This window comes from Stegostoma tigrinum, chromosome 30, assembly GCF_030684315.1.
Source record: "Stegostoma tigrinum isolate sSteTig4 chromosome 30, sSteTig4.hap1, whole genome shotgun sequence".
Lineage (NCBI taxonomy): Eukaryota > Metazoa > Chordata > Chondrichthyes > Orectolobiformes > Stegostomatidae > Stegostoma > Stegostoma tigrinum.
In genome coordinates, this window is record NC_081383.1 from 25120724 (window position 1) to 25147791 (window position 27068).

Consider the following 27068-nt stretch of genomic DNA (forward strand, 5'->3'; position numbering starts at 1 on the left):
TGTTGGCCTTCATTTTATCTTTGTAACATCTCAACATCTTTGTAATTGTAGCACAGTAAGTTGCTGTTTTGGAGCAGAAAGAAAGAAAACTAGAGGAGAGAATAAGTTAATTTTCTGCCAATGCAGGGTTTCACATGCTGACTACATCTGTCACTAGTGTGTGAAAAAAAACTCGGATAGTTTCAATAGCTGCACAAACTGGGTTTAACTTAATGTGTGGTAAAATGAGAGAATATTTCTTTACTGATCTGATCTTTTTCCAGCCCCTTCATTCAAATGCTGTTTCCAGAAAATCTACAAAATGAGAAGAAAGGCAGGCCAACCACTGCGAGCATGAAGATTAAGGTGCAGTCAAAATTCTCCATTTGCAAATGTTAAGAGTCGATGATGTTTTATATACGTGTGGACTTAGTAGAGAGTTTACCAAGGCTGAAAATCACTTCTGACATTGACGGAGATTAAACCACTCTCTTGGGCATTGTAATAACTTATTTCCTGATACTTCTGATAGCACTATATCTAATATTATTTATCCTTTATTCTGAAGAAAAGTCCCAAATTGAAACATCAACTTTCCTGCTCCTCTGATGCTGCAAAACCTCCAGTTCTCTGTTGTCTCTTCTTTATGCCTTGAGTCAGTTTTCCATGTTAGTAACTTATCTGAAAAGTATTTCATCGGCTTTGAAGTGCTACAGGAAATCCTACAGACATGAAGAGATGTATGAGGGTGTTGGTATTTTAAATTCCCTTTGTCAGGTTGAGAAGCAATGGACTACAATTCCCAGCATGCCAGGAGCTCAAGGGAAACATTGGGCACAGGAGAGAAACATGTCACGCTTCCTCTCTTTTCAGGGTCCTTTTAACAGCTGCTAAAATACACCACTAGAGGCAGCAATGAGAAGTATGATGTCCAGTACAAAAACCTGACCAGAGCACCTGCAGGTATGACCCGAAAAATTGGTCAGGTGACCAGGCACCAAGAAAGTACCCCTGGTCCATTAGATTAATCCAGGCAAAAGAATATTCGTTAGCTGCAGGAGAAGTGAAAGCACTAGGCTGTAAGCCATGTATTGGCTCAATGTTATGGAGGAGCAGTTTCAACTTGGTGAAGTGAAGTGGGTGACAAGTTTGTAAGCTGGTAATTGGAGCACAGAAAAGCAAGTAAGCAATGGTTATCTGGTCAGTGCCACTCGGGTGTAGGGATGTGAATCACAGCGTAGAGTATACCCTGCGCAACACTGTGGGATGCAGGGTTAGAAGGATATCAGCACAACTGGAAAAAAAACCCAAAAGGAAGGGATCTGGGAGCAAATCTGAGGGAGATGTGCAACAGTGCACATTGTGGTGAGGATTGTACTTGAGGAACTCAGGTGGAGTAAAGCCGCTATTGGCTGGGGACAAACTAACTCCTAGAAGGAATGGAGCTAAAATTCCTCATGAAGAAGACAGTTTGTGGAGAATTTGGCACCCATTGTGATCCACAAAATCTGATTGGACCAGCACTAACAGACCAAAACGACATTCTGTCTACCACACAAATGCCAGACGCGGCAGATGAATTTCGGTGCAGATGTAATGCTACACACATAAGCCATAGGTTCCAAACACTAACAGATTGTATAAAACAGTATAATATTTTTGTTGTTTGCAACAGGCAGAGTACTGATGGTAGCCAACCAGCTTGCTCTTGCAAAGCTCACAACACATTGCCCAACATTAGATATGATTCTACAACTGGACAACATTAGCTAAATAATCCTGAGTGTGCAACAAATTCTGCAACAAGCAAGTCAGGACTATCAGTGGAGCTCGCAATGTGTTGCATTTGCATGTTCTGGAAGCACCATCTATTGACACACAAGGTCAGATAAATGAGCTGTATATTCTTGGCAGACAGAGAGAACACTTCTATGTTTTGCCCTTGTCACAAGTCAACAAAATAAGGAAGAGCCATTCACGAGGTCATTTCTCAGGATAATGTTCTCACCAGTCAGAATCAATCTGCTAATTAAAAATTTAAACAAAGCCTGGTTGTTGTCATTTATCATTAATTGGTGCATTTCCATGACAATGCCAATCAGAGTCTCCTTGGCAATGAATCAGTACTTTCTTTTCATGCAGTGTGAAAGTGGTTTTCCCCTTGAATTGATATTTCTGTAAATTACTTCTCATATAAGTAAAACAGAAAGCTCAACAGAATGTTTTATATTCAGCAATGCTACCGTTTAACTCATTAACTTTGGATTACAGGATATTATTTGCTGCTTGCTTTGTTGACTCTTATATGGTTCTTTTTAAATTATGGAATCTTGTGGCTTTGTTCCCTTAATAAATGCATAGGATTTCAAATTTCATCTACTTTAAATAGAAGGTTACCGGGCCCTACTCAGGCTGTAACAATTGCAATTTAAATGCAAGTTCATTATTTCCCTATCTTATTAAGCCACCTAATGATATAGATATTCCAACCCTCTGTAGCATTTCTTTGCTCTTTGCAACATAACTCAGCATGTTTTTCTACAGTATAGTTATTGCACTATTTATTTCTGTAATGCTAGACATTTTATTTCTCCATTTTCTAAGGTCTTGTAACTAAAGAATCCGTGCCTAGGCACTTTTGTATCTCAGTCAGCGCTGTAATTGGCAACATATAAACTTTTGACATACTCATTGAGGATTGTGAGTATAAAGGCCATTCTATTCTGAACATTATTCAGATCATTAGTACCAGTGGAGATAACAGTAGAATAGCTGAACACCCTCATAGAGGTGTATGCTACACTATCAGCCACTTTAGGCATAGTCCATGTGAAATAATGTGTTGATAAAGGCACTTAAGTAGGCATCCTCTGCATTCAGTAGAATCACCTTAAATGATGCTTACCTGATGTCTTTAAGCCTTACCCATTGATCTGACTCTCAACTCCACAACTTGGGATCACAGGGCCATTGATTAAATTTGTTTCCCTCTCACCAAAGATCAAGCATTCAGCTGCAAGAGAAATCAAGTACAAACAAAGTGCAACACAACATTCAGGCTTTTCTGAAACCAGAACAGCAGAATAGGTGATTTGGATGCAAAAGGAGATGGATTGGATCACGAGAGACCCATGGTAACAGGATGAGGATGTGTTCAGAACTGAGGAAGGGCTACAGGCCCTTCAGTGTTTTCCTCAATGTTACAAACAACTGTGGGTGCCACAGGCTTGTGACAAACATCATCATTTGGCCAGAAAAGGTATTGTCCATCAGGCTCAAGAAGATCTTATATGTTGCAATCAAATTGTCTCTTATTCTTTTAAAATATAGATGATAAAGGCTAATCTTTCCCCAGAAGGTAATCTGCCCATTCAAGGTATTGGTCTAGTGAATCTTATCTGAACTGCTTTCAGCGTATTTACATCCTTCCTCATATAAGAAGACCAATACAATGCGCATCGCTCCAGATATGGCTTCATCAATGGCTTGCATAACTGAAAGATAACCTCCCGATTTTAGCATTGAATTCTCCCTGCAATAAACAATTATATTCTATTGGCTGTCCTAATTATTTACCATAACTGTATATTAACCCTTTATGATTCATGCAGTAGGTCACCTCGATCGCTCTGCATCTCAGAGCTCTGCAGGCTCTCACTACTTGGATAACATTTGTTCAGTTTGTTTGTTCAGTCTTCTTGCCAAAATGGATAATTTCACATTTCCCCACATTACACTCCAATTGCTGATCTTTGCTCACTCATTTCACCTATTTATATTCTTTGTAACTTCTTATATCCTCTTCACAACTTATTTTCTTAAGTAACTGCAGGCCTGTGATCAGTGGTGTGCCTCAGGTGCTGGGCCCATTGCTTTTCATCATATACATAAATAATTTGGATGTGAATATAAGAGACTAGCAAGTTTGCAGATGACACTAAAATAGGTAGTGTAGTGGACAGTGAAGAAAATTATCACTGAGTACAACACAATATTGGTCAGATGAGCCTAAGGGCTGAGGAGTGGCAAATGGAGTTTAATTTAGATAAAATATGACACCAAAATGCAAACAGTGCAGAAGTTATACAATTACTGGTACGGCACTGGGGAGTGTTGTTGAACAAAGACACTTAAAGGTGCAATTGCATAGTTCCTTGAAAGTGTAGCCATAGGTAGACAAGGCAGTGAAGCAGGCATTTGGAACACTGGCCTTCATTGGTCAGAACATTGAGTATCAGAGTTGGAGAGTCATGTTGCAGCTGTACAGGATATTAGTGAGGCTACTTTTGGAGTACAATTCTGGTGCCCCTTCTACAGGAAGGATGTTGTTAAACTTCAGATGGCGCAGAAAAAGTTTACACAGATGCTGTTGGGACTGGAGGACTTGAGTTATAGGGAGGGACTAGATAAATTGGGACTTTTGTCCCTGAAGCATTGGAGGCTGAGGGGTGACCTTATAGAGGTTTATTAAATCTTGAGGGACATGGATAGGTTGAATAGCCATGGTCTTTCCTCAGGATAGGGGAGTCCAAAACTAGACAGCATAGGTTTAAGGTGAGAGGGGAAGGTTTTAAAAAGGACCTGAGAGGTAACTTTTTCATGCAGTGGATTATGCACATAAGGAACAAGCTGCCAGAATACATGGTGGAGGCAGGTACAATTAAAACATTTAAAGGATATCTAGATGGGTATATGAAAAGGAAGGGTTTGGAGAGATGTGGACCAAGTGCCGGTAAATGGATCCAGGTCAGATTAGGATGTCTATGGGTGAATTGGACCAAAGTGTGTGTTTCTATGCTGTAAGAATTTCTAACTCTCTGACGTGTGTAAACAGCAAATTTAGTAACCATACCTTCAGTCGTTTATATAAATTGGAAACACTTGAGGCCCAGCACTGATCCCTATGGCACACTATACATTGCATTTTGCCAACCAGAATATTACCCATTTACGCCAACCCTTTGTTTCCTGATGGTTATCCCCGACACCATGAGTTTTTATTTTCCTCAATAATGATGCAGTGTTTCCTCAATGCCTTCTAGAAATCCAAGTATATCACATCAACTGGATGTATCTTTTATCCTCAGCGCATTGCTTCCACAAAAAGGTACAAAAAGTTGATTAAACATGATTCCATTTCACAAAACCATGTTGGTTCAGCCTAATTACTTTGGGCTTCTCTAAATGTCCTGCTTTAATGCCTTTGATAACGCCTCAAACATCTTCTCAATTACAGATAGGTCTGTACTTTACTGCTTCCTGTCTCCCTCCCTTTTTCAATGAAAGGGTTGCATTCACGATTTTCCATTCTAATGGAACTTTTCCAAATCTAGGGAATTTTTAAAAATTATAACCAATCCATCAACTAGCTTATTTTCAGACCTAAGAATAGACTCCATTAGGATCCAGGATTCATCAGTCCACAGCTCCAACAATTTGTTCAGTGACACTCTTCCAGTGATTGTAAATTTCTTGAGTTACTTCCTCTCTTCCATTTCCTAATTACTTGCTACATGCAGCCTCTATGTCAGATACCCATGCAAAATACTTGCTCAGTTCATCAGCCATTTCCTTACCTTCCATTATTAATTCCATAGAACGTCTTTCTAGAGAATTAATGCTCACTTTGTTAATTTTTTCGTTTATTTTTATGGCTAGTTTTCTTTTATACATTTTCCCCCTCTTTGTTAAGCTTTTAATCAATCTTTGTCTATTTTTAAATATGTTCTGTTCATCTTCTGACTTGAGCTTTGTGCAATTTTATATATATTATCTTACGTTTGATATGTTTTTAACTTTGTTTCATTAACCACAGGCGGCAGGCCCTCTGCTTTGTGCTTTCTTTCTCATTAAAATGTATCTAATCTGTGTATTCTGAAATATCCACATAAATCACACTACTGCATTGCTACTGACATTTTTTTCCTAATCTACCTATTCAGAGATATTATTGCACACCTGTGGAGCAGGTGGGATTTGAACATGGGCCTCTTGCTATAGGGATAGGGACATCACCGTTGCGCTACAAGGGGTGCTTGGAACTACTGCAATACCAGGTCAATGCACAAAGTGGATAGAACAAGTCCCTAGTCCATCTCACTACTCCAAAAATCAATTTTATACATGGTCCCCGGAATCTAAGCATGATCTGAGCCAAAAAGCTTACATTAATCTAATTTACCTAGCTGTGCTTTCATGCCCTCATATTTGCCCTTCTTTAAGTTGAGAATATTCATCTTAGATTGGCGAGCACTGAATAAATGTCATACAACTGCAGTGATAAATAAGCAGCCTCGTTAATTATCATTTCTTATTGCCTTAATGTTAGTGACATGTTTCAGGAAGCTTAGGAAACCGAAGCATACAGCATTATGTTTGAATGCCAGTTACAATATTACTGCAATCTAGTGATTAAATATCTGAATTGTCAACCTGTCGTTCTAGAGATGTTACAGCCTCTGAAGTCAGCCCAGAATGCCTAACATAAACCCAGGAATCAGTGTGTTAGAGCTGGTTTCAAAGTGCATTGACACATTTGCCAATTGTAAGCTCCCACTCCCCACCCTAGTCTTACACATACCTCAACGTTGAACTTTCCCTCATTAATTCTATGAACCAAGTTGATTTTTGCGCCTTTTATGCACTGATTAAGTAACCAAATTTTTCTCACATATCTGATCCACTGGAAAGATGCACCTGAGTAAACTTAAATGATAAGACATGTGCTAACTAAAGCTACATATAATTTAATCATACATGTACACTTCACCTGTTCCTGGAATGGTAAACTGGTTTTGTGATCATGGTTTGCTCTTCAGCATCTGCAAAGATTGATCTGTAATGTAAGCACCTATATGAAGCTGCGTGGTTTGTCTCATGACTGCCTCAGTATGGGGAATATCAAAATGAAGAAAAGAATCCCATTAATTTTACCATTGAAAAGAAATTTGCTTTCCTTTCACATGGAATCCAAAATTTAATTCATCATGGGCATTCTTCGAATTTATTAACATCTGTTTGTATCATTCCTGTGATTTAGAAACAAGCAAATGACCTGGTAAGCAAGTTAATGAAGTGTACTCCACATTACATTCGCTGCATAAAACCGAATGAGACTAAGAGACCCAGAGATTGGGAGGAGAGCAGGTAAGTTTTCCTTGGTCTTCTATGACCTGTTATTAAGAACAACTTTATTGTCTTGAAACCATTTTAGAATGCTTCTCCTTTAATACAAAGCTTTGAAGTATTTAAGACACCTTCATTCCTAAAACTCATCAGGAACAGAAATGGGAATTTGCTGGGAATCCTGACATTTTGCTGCAAAAATGATGAATCAATTCAGTCCAAGCAACTGGGTTGACTCTATATCCTATGAAAAAGTTAAACAAGTTTACTCAGTTGTAAAATCAGGGCAAGAGGAACGTCCCATATCTTGGGAATAAATGTCCAAAACTCACACAGCAGCAGGCTAATTAAATAAATAAGCTGTTGTACAGTGATTCAATTACAAAATGGCACCCTTTAATGTTTCTGTGAAAAAATACTGTGTCTTTCTCCAAAGCTGGCAACAGCTTGATCAAAATCCTGCAGCTCCCTAACAGCCGTGTGGGTGTACCTATATCATGTGGACTGCAGGGGTTCAAAAGGGCAGCTCACCACCAAGTTCCAGTCTGTGTTCTGTATTGCTAAATTTGTGACATTTGGTTGCAGTGATCATCAGCTTATCAATGATACAATATTTTCAACATTAGTGAATACAAGTAATCACATGATCCATTGTTTTTGTCATACATATATCTATAAATAAACGTTCTTACAATTAGATTTTTTTAAATTGATTAAATGTCACAGTGTGTGGAGTTTCCTTGGCCTGTCTGCCAGAGTACACATGATTTTGACACAAACGACTACATGGCTTAAAAAGCCACTGATATTTGGGCACAGGAACTACCCGCTTAACTCTAATATGGCCAAGTGTTCTCAACCTTTTACATTGCTCCATCAAACCAATCCAATGAACCTCCACCCAAAACTGTTCAATAGCCCCGAGGTAATTTTACCAATATGAATAGCCACACCTATTGGGCTTATACAAGGAACTCAATATCATGGCCAGATTTTCAAGCACGGCAACCAAATCATTATCCTGAACTATTCCTTGTACTTTCCTAGCATAAAAATGTATTCCTGTGATAAAGTTATGAATTATAGCCCAGTTGCAGTTTCATTAAGTGCTGTGTTATTCGTGAATGAACGACGGTCACATCTTGGTGGTGGCGATGGTAGAATCTTATATTTTCAGATTGAAAGAACATCTACTTTGAATTGTTTTGAGTCCGAAGAGTTTTGCCTGTTTGATACCAATTTACATCCACTTGGAACTTTGGTGTATCCAAATGAGACTGAACATCTTTTGGAATTGGGAAATGATGTGTAGCTTTAGCTGCAGTGCCTGGATCATGTTTGTCGTGACTTGGAGAAGAGGGGTGCATCATCTTTCTCTCTTTTAACCTCCTTGTTCAACCATAACAAAGAGTTTTTGTTTTAATCATAAAGTTGTACAAATGTTGTACCAGTCTAGTTTAAGGAACCTCCAGTACACAACCAACACAGCCCTGTCATAAGAAAAGGCAACAAACTGAAATTCTCATCCTCATATCCTTCTGGTTTGCTCTCTGAAACATGGTGGAACTGACAGACTAAAGGAAAATGCAGGATATTCTGAAGACAATTAAAAGAAAGTTTCAATTTTGAAAAGTTTCCTACTATATTGAGGGTAAACATTTCATATTTAGTGGCATTATTTCCACACTTGTTTCAACACATGGTACAGAAAATGACATCTTGGGGGGTCTAATAGAAAATAAGGTTGCACCATGACCAACAACCTCTGGCCTAGGATCTACAGGAAGTTCCTGCACAGTAATTTAGCCTGTAGACTTGCTTGATAATTCAGTCTTAGCACCAGTCATTTCAATGACAAGAGCTTCAACTGAGAAGAACAGCCAGGGTGGACACTTGTCCACACAGTTGCTGCATGCCTTGATTATGCTGTGTGACTACTGACAGCTGGGCCCTTAGTTCAACACTCTCCTTCAAGCAGTTAGATTTCTCCAATTTTTCCTTAATTTTAATACATTCAGGCCCTACTCGCTGCTCACCTTTAAGCTTTACTATGGTATGTCTCAGTTTCAGAAACTTTGACATCTACTCTTATACTGAAATAAACTTCATGTTTCCAGAGCTAGCTTCTAATTTCAGATTTGCAGATTTCAGCGAGGATTAACAATATCTGAATGCTCCATGTTGGTTTGATCCACTTTTCCCTGGATAACTTTTCATTTGGCTGCTTGCAATGATGTCATTGGTGGGCTGACTGGAATGAAAGATATACCGTTTTATTTTGTCACCTATCCCAACAAAGGGATGTGAATTTTCAAAAAAGACAATAAAGCCTTCATCATCATTGGAACAACATGAATAGCAAGATCCATGACCTCTTCATCCAGCAGAGGATCTGCTTCTGCTGCAATATGGCTGTCTTCCACTCTAACCTGAAACAGTACATTAAGATTTAGAGCTTTATTTTGCTGTTGATTACCGTATTCCTTGGTGCGTCCTGAGCCTGCTTCATATTTGTCTACCAAAGAGAAATGAAAAATCTGCAGTATCTTCCTGTAATCCAAGAGATGGTGTTTCTTTGGTAAAGGCTGGTTCCCTGTGTATTGAGTCAACATCAATTTCTGCTGCAACTGTGGAATGATAAAGAAATTAAAAACTGTCCAAGCAGCTCTGTTTAATAAACAAAAACATTGATTGGGAACAACTCACAGAATATCAATAATCTGTCTCCCATTGCAGTAAAGGATAGCTTATGTCTGGCCTTATGCTGTTATTACAATTCTTCCAAAATCATGACATTTAACTGAAGCCAGTTGGAAATTGAGAAGTCACCCATGGGGGGTGGAATTTGAAAGAATGGTGCAATTGGCCCTATATTAGTTTTCTTGATTTTAACTCTGATACTTACCCACCAGAAATCATACAGTGGGTCTACTGCTTCCCCAAGAAGAATGTGTTCTGGAACTTGGTAACATCTACGTTTTAGACAGTTATGGACTATAGCGATCAGTTTATAAATTTCTAGGCCACCAGTTGAAATCTCGGTGACAAATCTCCTGAAAATGGCCTTTCTACCACATGCATGGCACTCAGCATTTAGTGGCTGAGTAGTCTTGGTGCCGATATGGTGATTTCCTGCCATGAACAAGAAACAATGGCACGAGCAGTATTGCTGCTTTCTTGCTTGTGCATTGGCAGCTTTCTGATGAACAACTTGGACTGAGTTGTAGTCAGTACATTGGCCTGGTCTTTATCTGGCTTTTTACTGTGGCTTAAAGCAGCGCTGTATCTATTAAACCATCAGCACCAGTTTATCCAATACATGATCTGCCACAACCCTTCATGTAAAGGGAGCAGCTGTAGACCACTCAGCCCATTGAGCCTGCTGTGTTATTTACTACAATCGCGGCTGATTGAAGACTTTTGTGTGCTTTATTCATCCCATCCCTACAATCCTGTATGTGACTGGTAATCAGAAATCTAGATATTCTGGTAAAAGCAAGGCATGCTTCATCATTGGAGTGTTTCCTTTGTGGGTTGTGGCTCCTGAATTCTATTTTTTTGTTGGCGTTCTCCCATCCATTTTTAGAATTGTGGTAGTTTCCATTCTTGAGCAGCTTCCCCACTCTGTACAGACTTCTGTTGTACTTCAGTGTTTTACTCATTGAGGCCGACTGATTTTACCTGATGCTTGCCATGTTCCTGGCTATGGGATTTTCTCACACATTGACAGCATTGTGCAGGGCTTTTCGAGGTAGACCTTGAATCCCTTCACATGCAGCACTGTTACTGCCACTGGAGCAGTCTTCAGGGTTTTCCCCATTCTTGCTCAGATATTGGGCTGACAATGTACTGCCACTGACCTTCCCTTCATGTGCACTTTTCCACTTGTCTCCAAGGATGGTGTGAGAGGTACCTATGCACCACCATGCTATAGCTCCTCATGCACATGCTCAGTAACTACTCTTAAATGAAATGTATAGTTATCCCTTCACTCAATGTGAAGCAGGAATTCATTATCGTAGCAAAACATATGGAGGGCTCAAATCCATGCCTGTCTCTTATCCAATAACCAAATCGTGATTAGTCTTCCTAAGATTAAGCTCAACCAGCCTGATTCCTGCAAATGTACACCTGCTAACTGAAGACGGAAATGAAATCAATCTGCTGTGACAGACTCTATAATGTCAAACTGAGGCTGAGAAGGTCCTCCAAGAAGATGTTAAAGATTGTCAAACTAAAGAAGGACGTATCTCTAGGTCCTCACTTGTTTAACCTGGAAACCAATATCCTTTAAGGAAAATTGTTTTCATATGGGCAAGTATCGGAAATCTACCAGTGCTCTGCGCTGGTATTCTGCACAGTTTATACCAAGTGACCTCCATCTATATCTATTTGGGTGTCAGTGGCCCTCCCCAGTTGGCTCGGTTACCTGGGCTTGAGCAAGTGGGCTGTATACATATGAAGATGTCAACAGATACACTCTTTATGTGGATTTCTCAGTAATCCAGTTTGAATCTTTAATGGATTGTCGAGATGCATGACTCCCCCTTTTGACCAAAATAAAATAAATTTTCCTTCTTTTACTGAGGTGGTAGTACAATCTCCGTTTATCTTAATCTCCATGTATCTTAATCTTTCAGAGTGAAGCACCAAGTTGAATATCTGGGACTGAAAGAAAATATCCGAGTCCGCCGAGCAGGGTTCGCTTACAGGAGAGCTTTCCCAAAATTCATACAGAGGTACCTTCTCCATTACTAGTGGGTGTTATTGTGAATGAGTCACTCTTTAAAATAGAGCTAAAAGTGAGTTGCGGTTTTGTTCGTAAGGGTATAGATGCTGTAGGAAGGAACTAAAAAGGGCAAGAGACGAGTAGGAGTGGAGTTTTTGATTAGGGATAACATTACGGCTGTATTATTGAAGGAGGACATTCTTGGGAATGGATCCAGTGAAGTTATTTGAATGGAACTGAGAAATAAGAAAGGGATGGCAACCTCATTGGGATCGTATTATTAGATGCCTTGACAGTCAGCTGGATATTGAGAAACAAATTTGTAAGATCTCAGTTGTCTGCAAAAATAATAGGGTGGTTATGGTAGGGGATTTTAACTTTTCAAATATAGACTTAAGGGCTTAGATGGACAGAAATTTATTAAGTGTGCAGAACAAAATTTTCTGATGCAGTATGTGGATATACGTTCCAGAGAAGGTGCAAAACTTGACATGCTGATGAGGAATAATGCAGGGCAGGTGACTGAGGTGTCAGTGGGGGGGCACTTTGGGGAAAGTGACTATAATTCCATTAGTATTAAAATAGTGATGGAAAAGGATAAACCGGATCTAAAAGTTGAAGTTCGGAATTGGAGAAAGGCCAATTTTGACAGTATTAGGCAAAAACTTTCAAAAGTTCATGGGGGTGGGGGGAAAATGTTTGCAGGTAAAGGGATGGCTGGAAATCGGAAGCCTTCAAAAATGAGACAACGAGAATCCAGAGACTGTATGTTCCTGTTAAGGTGAAGGGCAAGGCTGGTAGGTGTAGGGAATGCTGGATGACGAGAGAAATTGAGGTTTTGGTCAAGAATGAGGAGGAAACATATGTCAGGTAGAGACAGCAGAAATCAAGTAATTCCCGAGAAGAGTGTAATGGCAGTGGGAGTATATTTAAGAGGGAAATCAGGAGGGCAAAAAGGGGAAATGAGAAAACTTTGGCAAATAGGATTAAGGAAAATCCAAAGGGATTCTACAAATACATTAAAGACAAAAGAGTAACTAGGGAGAGAATTGAGCCTCTTAAAGGTACCTATGTGTCGCACTGCAGGAGATAGGAGAGATACTAAATGAGTATTTTGCATCAGTGTTTACTGTGGAGAAGGATATGGAAAATAGAGAACATGGGGAAATAAATAGCGATGTCTATATGTTTACATTACAGAGGAGGAGGTGCTGGCTGTCTTAAAATGCATAAAGATGGATAAATCCCTGGGATCTGATCAGGGGTTTCCGAGATCTCTGTGGGAAGCTGGAGACGTGATTGCTGGGCCCTTGCTGAAATATTTGTATCATCGATAGTCGCGGGAAAGGTGCTAGAAGACTGGAGGTTGGGTAACATGGTGGCACTATTTAAGAAAGGTAGTAAGGAAAAGCCAGGGACCTATAGACCAGTAAACCTGGCATTGGTGGTGGGCAAGTTGTTGGAGGTAATCCTGACAGACAGGATTGACATGTATTTGGAAAGACAAGGACTACTTAAGGATGGTCAACATGGCATTGCACATAGGAAATCGTCTCTCATGAACTTGATTAAGTTTTTTGAAGAACTAACAAAGAGGATAGATGATGGCAGAGCTGTGGACATGATCTGTCTGGACTTCAGTAAGGTGTTCAACAAGGTTCTTCATGGTAGACTGGTTATCAAGGTTAGATCATACAGAATAGAGGGAAACTGGTTGCCCTGCTAATAGGAAGGATGTTGTGAAACTTGAGAGGGTTCATTAAAGATCTTATAAGGATGTTGCCAGGGTTGGAGGTTTGAATTATAGAGAGAGGCTGAATAGGCTGGGGCTATTTTCCTGGAGTGTCATAGGCTGAGACGTTGTTGAGGTTTATAAAATCATGAGGGGCATGGATAGGGTCATTAGGCAAGGTCTTTTCCAAGGGGGTATAGGTTTAAGTTGAGAGTGGAAAGATATAAAAGGAACCTAAGGGGCAACTTTTTCAGGCAGAGGGTGGTGCGTGTATGGAATGAGCTGCCAGAGGAAGTGGTGGAGACTGGTACAATTACAACATTTAAAAGGTGTCTGAATGAGCATATGAATAGGAAGGGTTTAGAGGGATACGGGCCAATTGTTGGCAGATGGATCTAGATTTATTTAGGATATCTGGTCAGCATGGACGAATTATACCAAAGGGTCTGTTTCCATGTTGTATATCTCTATGACTCTGTAACTTTATCATTATTATTAAGGTTACCAAATCCAATTAGGTATTTTCCTCATGATTTCATCACTTCCTGTTTCCAGCTGTCCCACTCATCTTGTGCAGCAAATAACCATGAGCTCTCAAAGTACACATTTTATGAAAGGCCCTACATTCTGCTCCCTTTGCCCCCATCCCCCTCCCGTTTGATGGTTTGCATTGCCCATAAAGGGCATTTTTTAAAAAATCATTCACGGATTTGGACATCACTGACTAGGCCAGCATTTATTTCCCTTTCCTAATTGCCCAGAGGTCAGTTAAAAGTCAACTATGTTGCTGTGGGTCTGGTCAGCTATGTCAGCTGTAGACCAGACCAGGTGAGGGTGACAGTTTCCTTCTCTAAAGGACTTTGTTGAACCAGATGGGTTTTCTAACAATTGACAATGGATTTATGGTCATCATGAGATTCTTAATTCCAGATAGTTATTAAATTCAAATTCCACCATCTGCTGTGGTGGAATTCAAACCCAAGTCCCCAGAACATTGCCTGGTTCTCTGGATTATCAGGGGAGCTCTGCTTGTAAATAATCAGTTGGCCTCATGGGTGTTTACTGGTGATGATCAGTAAGTTTTTAAAAAGTCAGTGATTTTGGCGATGGGAAGGTCACTCAGTTGTGTGTGATATAACTTCTGGGTAGAGAGAAGAGAAATGAAAGTCCTTATGATTTATCTCCCATGTTGCTCACGGCAGTTGAAACCACATGATGTGTGATCTGTCAAGCTGCAAAAGTCTGTGTGATTGCGAGTGTGACAGACTGAGGTTGCCCTTGATGGAAGGAATGGCAGGGAAAGTTAACACCAGTTAGAATTTGGTGCTGAGACAGAGGGAACCTAAATCAAAAAGGACAGTATTGTAAGTAAGACATTTAAATCTAGAGGTAGTACGTGTGATTAGCACAATGTTTGCTTCCACAGTATTTGCAGAATCTAAACTTTTATTCCTGGGAAGAAACAAGGTGATAATAAATTGTAACCTGTTCTCAGTAAACCATGTTATAGCTCCACACAAAGTATTAATTCCAAGTTCAACGTTTATGCAAGAGGTGTTTACGTACAGCTCTTAACTTAGGCATAAAACAATTCAATAAATAAGTTAACAAAGTGTGAAACTGGATGAACACAGCAGGCCAAGCAGCATCTCAGGAGCACAAAATGCTGCTTGGCCTGTTGTGTTCATCCAGCTTCACACTTTGGTATCTTGGATTCTCCAGCATCTGCAGTTCACATTATCTCTGATCTCAATAAATAAGTTAAAAAGTTTTGTGAAATACATTTTATTTGGTTTTCACCTTTATCTTCGACATGGGGGGAGAATGTTACTCGCCAACCATGAGTTCACTCACATAAAAGTAGAACATGGCGCTGTTGCTCCGTTAAATAGATGTATTTGTAGCAAAGAATCCATTGTGCCAACAAATTTATTCTCCAAAAGGTTTTAGTTACTGAGAAAAAAATGGTAGATGAACACCAACTAGTGGCTAGAGTCTGTAACTGCAAAGTGAGAAAAACAGGTGAGATGTTCTCAGTGTGGATTTAAGAATTTATAATAGTCATAGAGTCATACAACACAGAAACAGACCCTTCATTCCAACTCATCCATGCCGATGAAGTTTCCTAAGCTAAATTTGTCCACTTGGCCCAAATCCCTCCAAAACTTTCCTATTCACATACCCATTAAAATGTCTTTTAAATATTGTAACTGTACCTGCATCTACCACTTCTTCTGGCAGTTCATTGCACATACGAACTACCATCTTTATGATAAGCTTACCCCTCAGGTGTCTTTTAAATCTTTCTACTTAAAAATATGGTCCCTAGTTTTGAACACCCCACCCTCAGGGAATGACCTTTGATATTCACCTTATCCATGCCCCTCATGATTTTATTAACATCTATAAGTTCACCCTTCAACCTCCTACACTCCAGTAAAAAACGTTCCAGCCTATCTAGCCTGTCCTTATAACTGAAACTCTCCAGTCCCAGTAACATCCTAGTAAATATTTTCTCTGCCCTCTCCAATTTACAAATACCTTCCAACAACAGAGCAACCAAAACTGTACGCAATACTCTAAAAGTGGCTTCTACAACATCCTGTACAACCGCAGCATGGCTTCCCAACTCCTTCACTCAGTGGTCTGCACAATGAAAATAAGGTTGCTAATGCCTTCTTAATCACCCTGTCTACCTGTGATGCCACTTTCAAAGAATTATGTCCCTGAACCCCTGGGTCTCTCTGTTCAACAGCACTACCCAGGGCTGTAACGTTAATTGTATAAGTCCTACACTTGTCCATTTTATGTTTATCCAAATTTAAATCCATCTGTCACTCCTCAGCCCATTGATCCAGTTGATCAAAATCCCTTTGTACTGTCGGATAACCTTTATCACTATTCACAATACCACCACTTGTCGTGTTATCCACAATCTTAATAACCATGCATCCTAAACTCTCATTCAAATTGTCTATATAAATGACAAACAACAGCGGACCCAGCACCAATCCCTGTATAACACCACTGGTCACAGGCCTCCAGCCATAAAAACAACCCTCCACCACCACCCTCTGTCTCCTAATGTAAAGTCAATTTTGCATCCAATTGGCAAACTCACCCTGAATTCCAAGTGATCTAACTTTACTAATCAGTCTACCAATTGTGCAAGCTGACATGGAAACATGACCGAAAAGGTAACAAAAAAAAGGGTAAGTGCAAGTGAAAATAATATGTTCTATGAAGATAAAAGTTTATGTTAACATGCATCTTCTTGAAGGGCTAAAATATGTGCTGTCTGTTGTCCTTGTTAAAGGTATGCTATCCTTACACCAGAGACCTGGCCTTATTGGCGTGGCGATGAGCGCCAAGGGGCTCTGCATCTTCTTCGTTCTGTCAATATTGATACTGACCAGTACCAAATGGGGAAAACCAAAGTATTTGTAAAGAATCCAGAATCGGTATGTTGCTGTTGTAGATTGCTTGCATGTTTTTCAATTACTGGTAAGAATTTGGAATCCAAAGCTAGATTTGTTTATGGAACAACACCAAGTCAACTGCATGATTTAAAATTTCACAATTCATAACTAGGAAGGCCCCTTTACTAAAGTGCTAGCGAGTGGCCATTATGAATTGTTCAGCAGTGAATGTTTATGAATGGTTTGTGATTTCAATGTTTGTTTCACATTTTATTCCTACTTGTTCTGCCAGTGGTTTTCTTCTTTATTTTAAGTTTATGCTGATCAAGTATTTTGAAATTACAGCTTTTCCTTTTGGAAGAAATGAGAGAACGGAAGTTTGATAAATTTGCAAGAACCATTCAAAAAGCATGGAGGAAATACATTGCACGAAGAAAGTATGAACAGATGAGAGAAGAAGGTAATACATTAATGGTCATCAGAAGAAGTATGTAAGATGTATATACAGATGAGAAACTGTCTAAAATTGATGACTTGACCCAGTTAAATCGAGTGTAAAGGAGCTTTCAATTTATCATTATGATTAGTTTGTCCAGAGATCTTATAGAGCCTTATAAAATCATGAGGGGCATGGATAAGGAGAATAGACAAGGCCATGTCTCCAGGGTAGGGCAGTCCAAAACTAGAGGGCATAAGTTTAAGGTGAGAGGGGAAAGATTTAAAAGGGATGTGAGGGGTAGCTTTTTCACACAGTGGGTGGTGCACATATGAAATGGGCTGCCAGAGGAAGTGGGGGATGCCGTTACAACTACAACATTTAAAAGGCATCTGGATGGAAACATGAACAGGAAGAGTTTAGAGGAATATAGACCAAATCCTAGCAAATGAGACTGGATTAATTTAGGATATCTGGTTGGCATGGATGAGTTGAACCAAAGGGTCTGTTGCCTGCTGTGCAGTTCTCTGAGTCTATTTGCTGCAACCATTTAGGAAATTCACTGAAGGCCTCCAAAAGTAGTTTCCAGAAATTTTCTTTTGATCATTACGTCAACATGGAGATAGAGGAGTTGGAGCACTTGTCCTGCCTCCACAGTAATACTATAAACCCTTATTGGCCTGCACCTGGCACCTTTCAATCGCCTGCCTTCCCCATCTTAGGACTGAATTCAAAACAGCAACCATGGTGTTGGGGGAAAACCACTACATTCGCCATTCAACACCAGAAATGAGGTATCTTGTTTCTTACTTTTCTTCTCACAGTAACTGAATATAGATTATATAAACCCAAAAGAAGCTATAAGTATTAATTCCTGCATTACCCTTTCAAATAAGGTGATTTTTTTATGATTAATAGGAAGGATTCAGTGTCCAAAATTACATTTATATGTGAAACAACATGAAGCTTTTGTTGATAACTAAGTGACTAGTCGATTACATGATTTAACATTGCTCCATACAGAATGGGAAATTCATTTTTGTCTTGACTGGCATCTAATTCAAATCATATAGTTGAGCTACCTGAGTCCATCAATCTACTATTACCTCCTGTCTAAGTTATACATCCTTTCAGCACTCTTTTGTTTAAGTTGCAACGCTGACACTTTGTTCTCGATTTAACAGCTCTGCTCATTCTGCCAACCTGCCTATAACCTCTTGAATCTTCACTCTTTCTCACACTTTGCTTTGACTTCTAATCCATTATCCTCAATGTTCTTTAACGCAATTCTTCCTGTATTTACAACTAATAATTGACAGAAATGGGGAAAAAAGGAGGCCCAATCATTGGCTTGAGGTCCTTGTCCCCTGCTTTTTGTAAAATTGCCATAAATCCTAATTTAGGATGTTTACTGCAGCCTCCAGCATACTTTACAACTTCAAGGAACGAAGAAGGAACAGTATTAACCGAAACTTTGTTGGTGACTATCTTGGCATTGAAGACCGACCAGAGCTACGGCAATTCCTTGGGAAGCGGGAGAGGATAGACTTTGCAGACTCTGTCACCAAGTTTGACAGAAGATTTAAGGTAATGGTTGACAATTATATTTTCAAGTAATGGAAAGGGGAAATAGTTATGTTTCATTTCTCTTTTGTTTATTCATTTTCTCTAATTGTTTTGACTTTCATCTCCACCTTCCTGTGTCCAGATGTCCTCCATGCCAACTACCGTGGTTTCCTCAAAACATTAGATTTGGTGTTGCCAAACTTTATTTGGAAAAATTGTTTATGATAATGGAAATATCACATTTCAACTAAGCTTGCTATGGGATGGAATTAGTTTGGTATTTAACAACTTTTTGAAAAAAACCATATGATCTCAAGGAATTATATACTTACTTGACATGGGTTATCCAAAAAATATCTCCAATATCACTCTTGGCACTTACAATGCAAGGTCCACTCATCAATGTGGTATTACTTTGCAATATTAAAACTGCACAGAGGCATTTTTTTTTGTTTGTGCCTGGCAAATGCTCAAGGGAGATATACTAAGAATATGATATGATTATGCTGAGTCTTTGCTTACTTTTCATCACCACCAAAATCCCAGGAGTTGCCAGTTTCCAGAAACTGAAGTGGACCAGGGATATAAATACTCCGGGATATAGATACAACAGATCAGAGGCTGGGAATTTCAAGGCCAATAACTCACCTCCTGACTCTGCAAAGCCTGTTCAGCAATGAAAAGACACCAGTCAGAAATGTGAACGAGTACTCTCCACTTGCCTGAGTGCAACTCCAGCAGTAACCAAAAAACTAAACACTATTCAAGACAAAGCAACATACTTGATTCTACCCCATTAAACATTGTTAGGAGTGTAAAGCATCTGCAAGATACATGAGATGCACTTCAACAAGTCATCAAGACTCCTTTGACAGCACCTTCCAAGTTGAATATCTGCAATTGAAAGAAAATATCTGAGTCCGCTGAGCAGGGTTCGCTTACAGGAGAGCTTTCCCAAAATTCATACAGAGGTAGCTTCTCCATTACTAGTGCTTCGGCCATGAAAAATAACAAGGATAGCAGATCCATAAGAATGCTGCAATCTGTGGGTTCTGCTCCGATTCACTCACCATTCTGATTTAGAACTATTTCACCGCTCCTTCATTGTCATTGTGTCAAAATCTTCAAACTCCTTTCCTAAAACCACTGGGGCATTCCTACAGCAGTGACTCAATAACGCAGCCCACCGGCAGCTTTTGAAGGAAGTTAAGCATTGAGTATGCCTAGCCAGCAATGTTCATATCCCTAGAACAGATGCTGTGCACAGAAAAGATAAATTGTGCGCATCTTGAATGAGTATAAGGTAACTGTGTAAAGGAGATGGAAACTTTGTGTTGGCTCTTCTGTTCATACTTTGCTGTTATTTGGTTAAATGGACCGGGAGCCAGAGGATCAGATCTCTTCTTTCCCACCTTTCTAATTGCCTTCTTCTCTTTAAGTGTTAAAGAGTTAACCAATAACTCATGCTGTAGCAGAGAAAAGAAAGAATCACAGAAATAGAATAATGCCAACAGATTAACAAATCTCATGTGACTATGTTAAGCATTTACCTTCTACTACAATCAATAATCGTTCAGTTATTGTTGTCTAAAACTCTTCAATAATTTATGCAAACCTATAATTGTGCAGGTCATGAACTTTGAACAGTCAATTATACTCATGGAATCATGGATGTGAATGCAACCTGATTTATCATAATACTACAGTAAGACTTTGCAGACTGGCAATGAAAGAACAGCTTCAGATGTGTTGTATCATTTGCACTAGCAGTGTGGCTCATGTGTATTTCGTCCGTTCATTTACTTATTGTATCGCCACAGTATTCACCATAACGTGTTTGTTGTTAAATAATGAGCCTTAAATTGTATTCAATTTTTCAGGGTATAAAGCGTGACCTTATACTCTCTGCAAAGTACATTTATCTCATTGGCCGAGAAAAAGTTAAAAAGGGGCCTGAAAAGGGCCAAATCAAAGAGATCCTAAAGAGAAAAATTGAAATTCAGAACATTACTGCTGTTTCTATGAGGTACTGTACTAATGTTTGTGTGGTTACATATTTGCTTTCCTTTCTTAGAAAATCTCTAAAACATTTGGGAAGGCATCAGCCGGTGTATTATCACTTGACAGTTAATTCAGAGACCCAGGTAATTTTCTGGGGACCAGGGTTTGAATCATGCCACAGCAGATTTTGGAATTTGAATTCCATAAAAATCTGGAATTAAGACTCTAATGATGATCCTGAATCCATTGTCACTTATCAGAAATAGCCATCTGTTTCATTAATGTCCTTTAGGGAAGGAAACTCTCATCCTTATCTGGTCTGGCCTACAGCTATGTGGTTGACTCTTAACTGCCCTCTGGGCAATTAGGGATGAGCAATTTATACTAGCCTAACCAGCAACACCCTCATCTTGTGAATGATTACAAAAAAAAACAGAAAACATATAGACTATACATTCTGCGATGCATTATCTCCGGGACAGATCATAACTTAAGAATTAGAGGGCAGCATGGGAGCTCAGTGGTTGGTACTGCTGCCTGACAGTGCCAGGGAGCTGGGTTGGTTTCCTGCCTTGGGAACTATCTACTCATTTTTCCAATGTTTGTATAGTATCAGAGATAATGGGAACTGCAGTCTGCGTTTCCCATGTTTGTGTCAGTTTCCTCCCAAGGTCCAAAGGTGCGCAGGTTAGGTGGATTGGCCATGTTAAATTGCCCATTATGTCCAGAGATGTGTAGGTTAGTTGGGTTAGCCATAGGAAATGCAGGGTTACAGGGATGGAGTAGGTCTGGGTGGGATACTCTCAGACGGTTGGTGTGGACTCAATGGGCCAAATGGCCTGCTTCTACACTGTTGGGATTCTATATATTTTTTTAAAATTACACTTGAGACTATCAATATCCTGGCATTACCACTAACCAGAGAAAGAATTGGATTAGCCATATAAACACTGTGGTTTAAAGATCAAATAAATGGCTAGGAATACTGAAGCCAGCAAATCACCTCCTGACTTCTCAAACCCTGTCCACAATCAACAGGGCAAAAGTGAGACATCTGATGAACTTTCCTGAATGAGAGCAGCTCCAACAATACTCAAGTTTGACATTATCCAGGGCAAAGCAGTCCACTTGAATGGCAGTCCATCCACCAGCTTCAATATTCACATCTTCTACACTGACATACAGTGGCAGTAGCCTGTACCATCTACAACATGCATTACAGCAACTCACCATAACACGTCAGTAACACTTTTCAAACCCGTGATCACTACAACTAGGACCAACAATTGCAGCAGATGCATAAAAATGCCACTTTCTGTAAATTCCAACGGAAGCCACACACCCATGGGACCATATTGCCATTCCTTCACTGTTGCCGTGGAAAAGTCCAGAAATTGTGACACACATTTCCTGTGCAGGAGCACAGAGCTCCTTTCCTAGGCCCATGACAATGGACAGTGAGCCAACCCCTCTCCCACCATTGCACAGACTGGACAACTTTAATTTCTCAATTAGGCTAACAATCCTTCTGTAGTTACTAAATCTGATTACATGTTTATAGTTTGGTCTTGATTTCATACTGATCCTGGGTGACCAAATCAAACTGTGGGAAGAAAGCAAAGTTGATGTTTCGAGCCAAGACCTGGAACTTTAACTCTGCTTTCTTCCCATAGCTACTAACAGACTTACCAAGCAATTCCTGTTTTTGTTTCCGATCTCCAGCATCAACAGTTCTTTGTTTTATTTCTTGTAGTTTTAGGAATCTGGACATCTCAAAAATAATAAAACTCTCAATTTATTTTATTTGAATTCCTATTATTTATACGGCATGTTGACTGTCAATTTTAAATTCCGTTTCAGATCTGCTATCACATGTACCTATGGAAAGGTGTGACAACTGCACCTTGGAGAGATTGCACACAAGATAATGACCATCTTGTTGTTTTATTTCAGCACCAGGCAAGATGATTTTGTTGTCCTGCATGAAGCAGAGTATGATAGTCTCCTGGAGTCCATTTTTAAGACTGAATTTGTTAGTCTTCTGTGCAAACGAACTGAAGAGTTAACACATCAGAAATTACAGCTCAAATTTTCTGACTCGTAAGAAAGCTTTTCATTTATACTTCTTTAGCCTTGTGATAATAATGCAAATGACTGTGGTGATAGATTGTGATATTATCTGCTTTGATAATGAATATATATAATTCTTTCTAGACTTTTATTCTCACAATATTTACTGCGTGTCCTCCGCAATTTTATAGATGGACATAAAATTACAGTAGAGAAAAAGACCATTCAGCAGATCAATATGTCGTTCTTTATATCCCACAGGAACATTCTCCTTCCGTACAAATAGCAAATATTAGGCAAATTAAAATATAAGCGACAAATAACTGCAGTTGTAACACACATAAGACTACTATCAAATGTGCTATCAAAGTATTATTATTGTAACTAATGAATTTGATATTCCTGTCAGCACAATTAAAACAATGATTTTTTTTAACAAAAGGAATTTTAAAACAGTAAATATAATCTTAGTGTTTCACTGGATCTAGACTATAAATCAGTCTGGTTTATTCTATAACTGGTGAAATGGAATGTAAATTGTAAAAATGATGAAGGTTCTAGGCCTGAAATGTCAGCCTTCCTGCTCCTATGATGCTGCTTGGTCTGCTGTGTTCATCCAGCTTTACACCTTGTTATTGCAGAATTATTGGTCCTGCTATTAGACTGAAGGGGGTCTCCAAATCAGGGTAGGCAATCTATAGATGAAAAGTTTACATCAACTCAACAAGTCAGAATCTACAATCTGAACAGATTGAAGCAATTTGGTTTCTGGGTTTTGAGTCTCCAAACTGCACGTTGACTGAAATGTGGATTAATGTGATGTGATCAGTTCTGTATTAAGGAGGGACAATGTACACGGATGGATGATTCATTTGGAATGGTACATGGTCACCAGGGGAAGGATGCCACTTAGTCAGTTGTGGTCATGCTGGTTCTCATAGAATTCCTGGTCGACAAACTGGAAGCTGGAAGAATACAGCAAGTGAGGCAGTATCTGGAGGAAAGTAGAAGTCAAGGTTTAGAGTATTGCCCTTCTTCAGGAGCATACCCTGGAAAAGGGCAATATCCAAAATGTTTCTTCTCTTCAGGTGCTCATCCAGTTTTTGTCTGAAAGCCCCAAATGTGTGTGCGGCATGATATTCTCAGCTAGTGAATTCTGTACCTTGAACACCCACTGTTCCAAAGTTTTTCTTTGTAATACCTTTGATACTTTTTCCATTCACCTTTTAAATCAGCGTCCTCTGATCCTTTTCCCAATGGTAACAGTTTGTACCTATCTAGTTCATCTAATGTCCTCATGATTTTCAACATGACTATTGTTTCTCATCTTGACTTTTTCTTTTCTAAGGAGAACACAGCTTGTCCAATCTATCTGCAAAATTGAAAACTCTGCACCTGGAACCATTTGCATGAATTGTTTCTGCACTGTCTGTAAATCCTTCATATCCTTCCTAAAGTGTGATGCCCAGAATTGGACACAATAGTTCAATTGAAGCTGAACTAGTGTATTATGAAAGTTAATTGTGTATTATGAAGGTTCCTTTGTTTTTTACTGGCTTTGTTTATAAAGGCATGTAAATTCTGGCCCATTCAAGTCCTCTGCACCCTTCAGATATACCTTTATAAACACCAATTTTAATTGTTTTTTTTAACTTGGGTAGTAAACTGTGTATTCAATCAATGATGCAAAACTCAACATTTTAAACATAGATATTTTTAAGGAATGATTCAAGGTTATCTGCTGTTTTTAATTATGGAGCTTCATGTTATTTTGCTTGCATTTAATAGCATACAATTCAAAATCAAGAAGGAAGGATGGGGAGGTGGTGGTACTCGAAATCTGATATTCACTCGAGGCCAGGGGGACTTGGTGGTAATTAAACCCGCAGGGAAGACACTTAACATTAGCATTGGAGATGGATTACCCAAAAGTTCAAGTAAGTGCTTCTGCATGATATTCTATGGTGTAGCATTGAATAGCTATTTGTTGTGTATGCTATAGTTTCCAAAAAGGATGAGTTGAGAGAAAGATAGCTGTCTCCATGACAGGAACATGCTGCGTTAGGCAACTAATAAATTGCTTGTATCAATCCTTTCAAATTCAAATTTCTACAGCATACCAATTGATCAGATAATGCCAAAAATGTTCTAATATTTATGTTTATGTCATGAATATTCACCCTTCATAGAACATAAAATATCAAATTTTTCATGTGTAGTTGGCACCTCAGTGGCTTCATCCAAAACCACAGTGTCAGTTTCCACACCAAAGTCATTGATTTCTTGCACCACTTGTCACATATCCAGTACTGCTTGAGCAGAAACTGAGTAGCGAGAAGACAAATTGGGTGAAATTTAAGTTATTCAAAATCAACCCACTTCTACTGACTTCATACCATCCCATTGTCTCTGATCATCATTCACAACATCCATTCACTCGGAACCCACTCTATCCCCCTGGACTTGGCTGAGACTGAATCGGGTCATTCACAGCTTTGGGGTAGTATTTCACCAATGGTGAGTTTCGGCCTCTATCACAAACACAGCCTACTTTCATCTTTGTAACATGACCTGCCTCTTCCCTATCTCTGTTCATTGACTGCTGGAACCGTCCTCCACTCCTTTGTTACATCTAGACTCAGCTAAATTAATGCCTTCCTGATCATCCTCCCATCTTCCAACCTCATACCCTAACTCACACCAAGTCCTGTTCAATGTCACCCCACTGCTCAATGTCCCACATTGACTCCCAGTCCAGCTAAGCCTCAACATTAAAATTCTCAACTTTATTTTCGAATTCCTCCAATGGCCTCACTCCATTTGATTCTATCATTTCTTCCAGCCTTAAAACATTTTGAGACTCCACAATTTTCATTGCTTAGTCATTCATGGCCATGATTGCTTGCTAAATTTCTTCCACTGTCTATCTTCCTCCTCTTTTATGACACTCCTTAAAAGCTTACTCATTGGCCAAGTTTTTGCTTGCCTGCCCTAACATCTGATAATGCAGTTCAATATCAAAGTTGTATAGAAATATGCCTGTTTGCAGTTAAAGAAGTGTCACTGGACTCAAAAATGCTAACTCTGCTTTCTCTCCACAGATGATGCGAGACCTGCTGAGTTTCTCCAGTAATTTATAATTTTGTTTTCGATTTCCAGCATTTGCAGATCTTTATTTTATTTCAATGGAAATACAAGTGGTTCTTGCTCTCGCTGCATGGTGTATATCTCATGATCAGGAGTACCTTTTGCATGGTGTATATCTCATGATCAGGAGTAACTTTGTTAGTTGTTCACTGTATTTAACGTGCAGATCTCTTTTTGGGACCATGGACCCTGCTTAGAACCAGGGCTGGGGATAGGAAATGGTGACTGGAATATTCACCATGAATTCTTCCCATCAAACTGTTACAATTTGCATTTCATTATTATGCTGCACTGAGCATATTTTAAGCAAAATATATCTATTATTTATATGTCTCAGACATTAAGATTAACAAGAGCATGTGTTGACCCAAAACTATCTATTTTCCCCCCACCTATCCTTTTGTTACCAATTCCATTATTCTCTTGAACTATTCAATTTCCCAGCCCTTTGTTACTCCCACGCATTCTTCCAAGTTGTTAGCAATATAGCAATGTTGTCTGAAATAATTACATATTGCTAGCAGTGCTTGCTGACATGCACAGAGAACAAGATTTTTGCTTTGTTTTAGAACTGCATTTACACTGAATTAGTAAACAGCTGTCACTGCATAATAGCTGGCCATACCCTCTGTGCTGTGAGACACTAACATTACTTTTCACTTCTTTGTAACAGAGCCAACAAGGAAAGGTGTTGTTGCACAGAGCGGAGGATTTACAAAAGGTACTCCAAACAGAGCTGCCCCACCACCACCATCAGGTAAGAAATGGTGTATAAGAATCAATTTATGTAAATAAACAATGCAACGGAAGTGCAGACAACCTCTTTGTCATGCTGATAAACATGTGGCAGCTTCCAAATATTTC

The 27068-nt window shown here is 39.3% G+C and overlaps 1 protein-coding gene across 1 annotated transcript in view; it reads left to right on the plus strand.

Moving 5' to 3' along the window:
• Positions 1-27068, plus strand: part of myo1f (myosin IF) — a 135966-nt gene that overhangs the window by 96737 nt on the left and 12161 nt on the right. The window contains exons 16-25 of the mRNA XM_048559792.2: positions 264-345; positions 7019-7125; positions 11745-11843; positions 16882-17026; positions 17330-17444; positions 18838-19007; positions 20867-21012; positions 22941-23087; positions 24846-24994; positions 26878-26961. Of these exons, the coding sequence (XP_048415749.1) occupies positions 264-345; positions 7019-7125; positions 11745-11843; positions 16882-17026; positions 17330-17444; positions 18838-19007; positions 20867-21012; positions 22941-23087; positions 24846-24994; positions 26878-26961 (1244 nt within the window). The remainder of the gene's footprint in view (positions 1-263; positions 346-7018; positions 7126-11744; positions 11844-16881; positions 17027-17329; positions 17445-18837; positions 19008-20866; positions 21013-22940; positions 23088-24845; positions 24995-26877; positions 26962-27068) is intronic.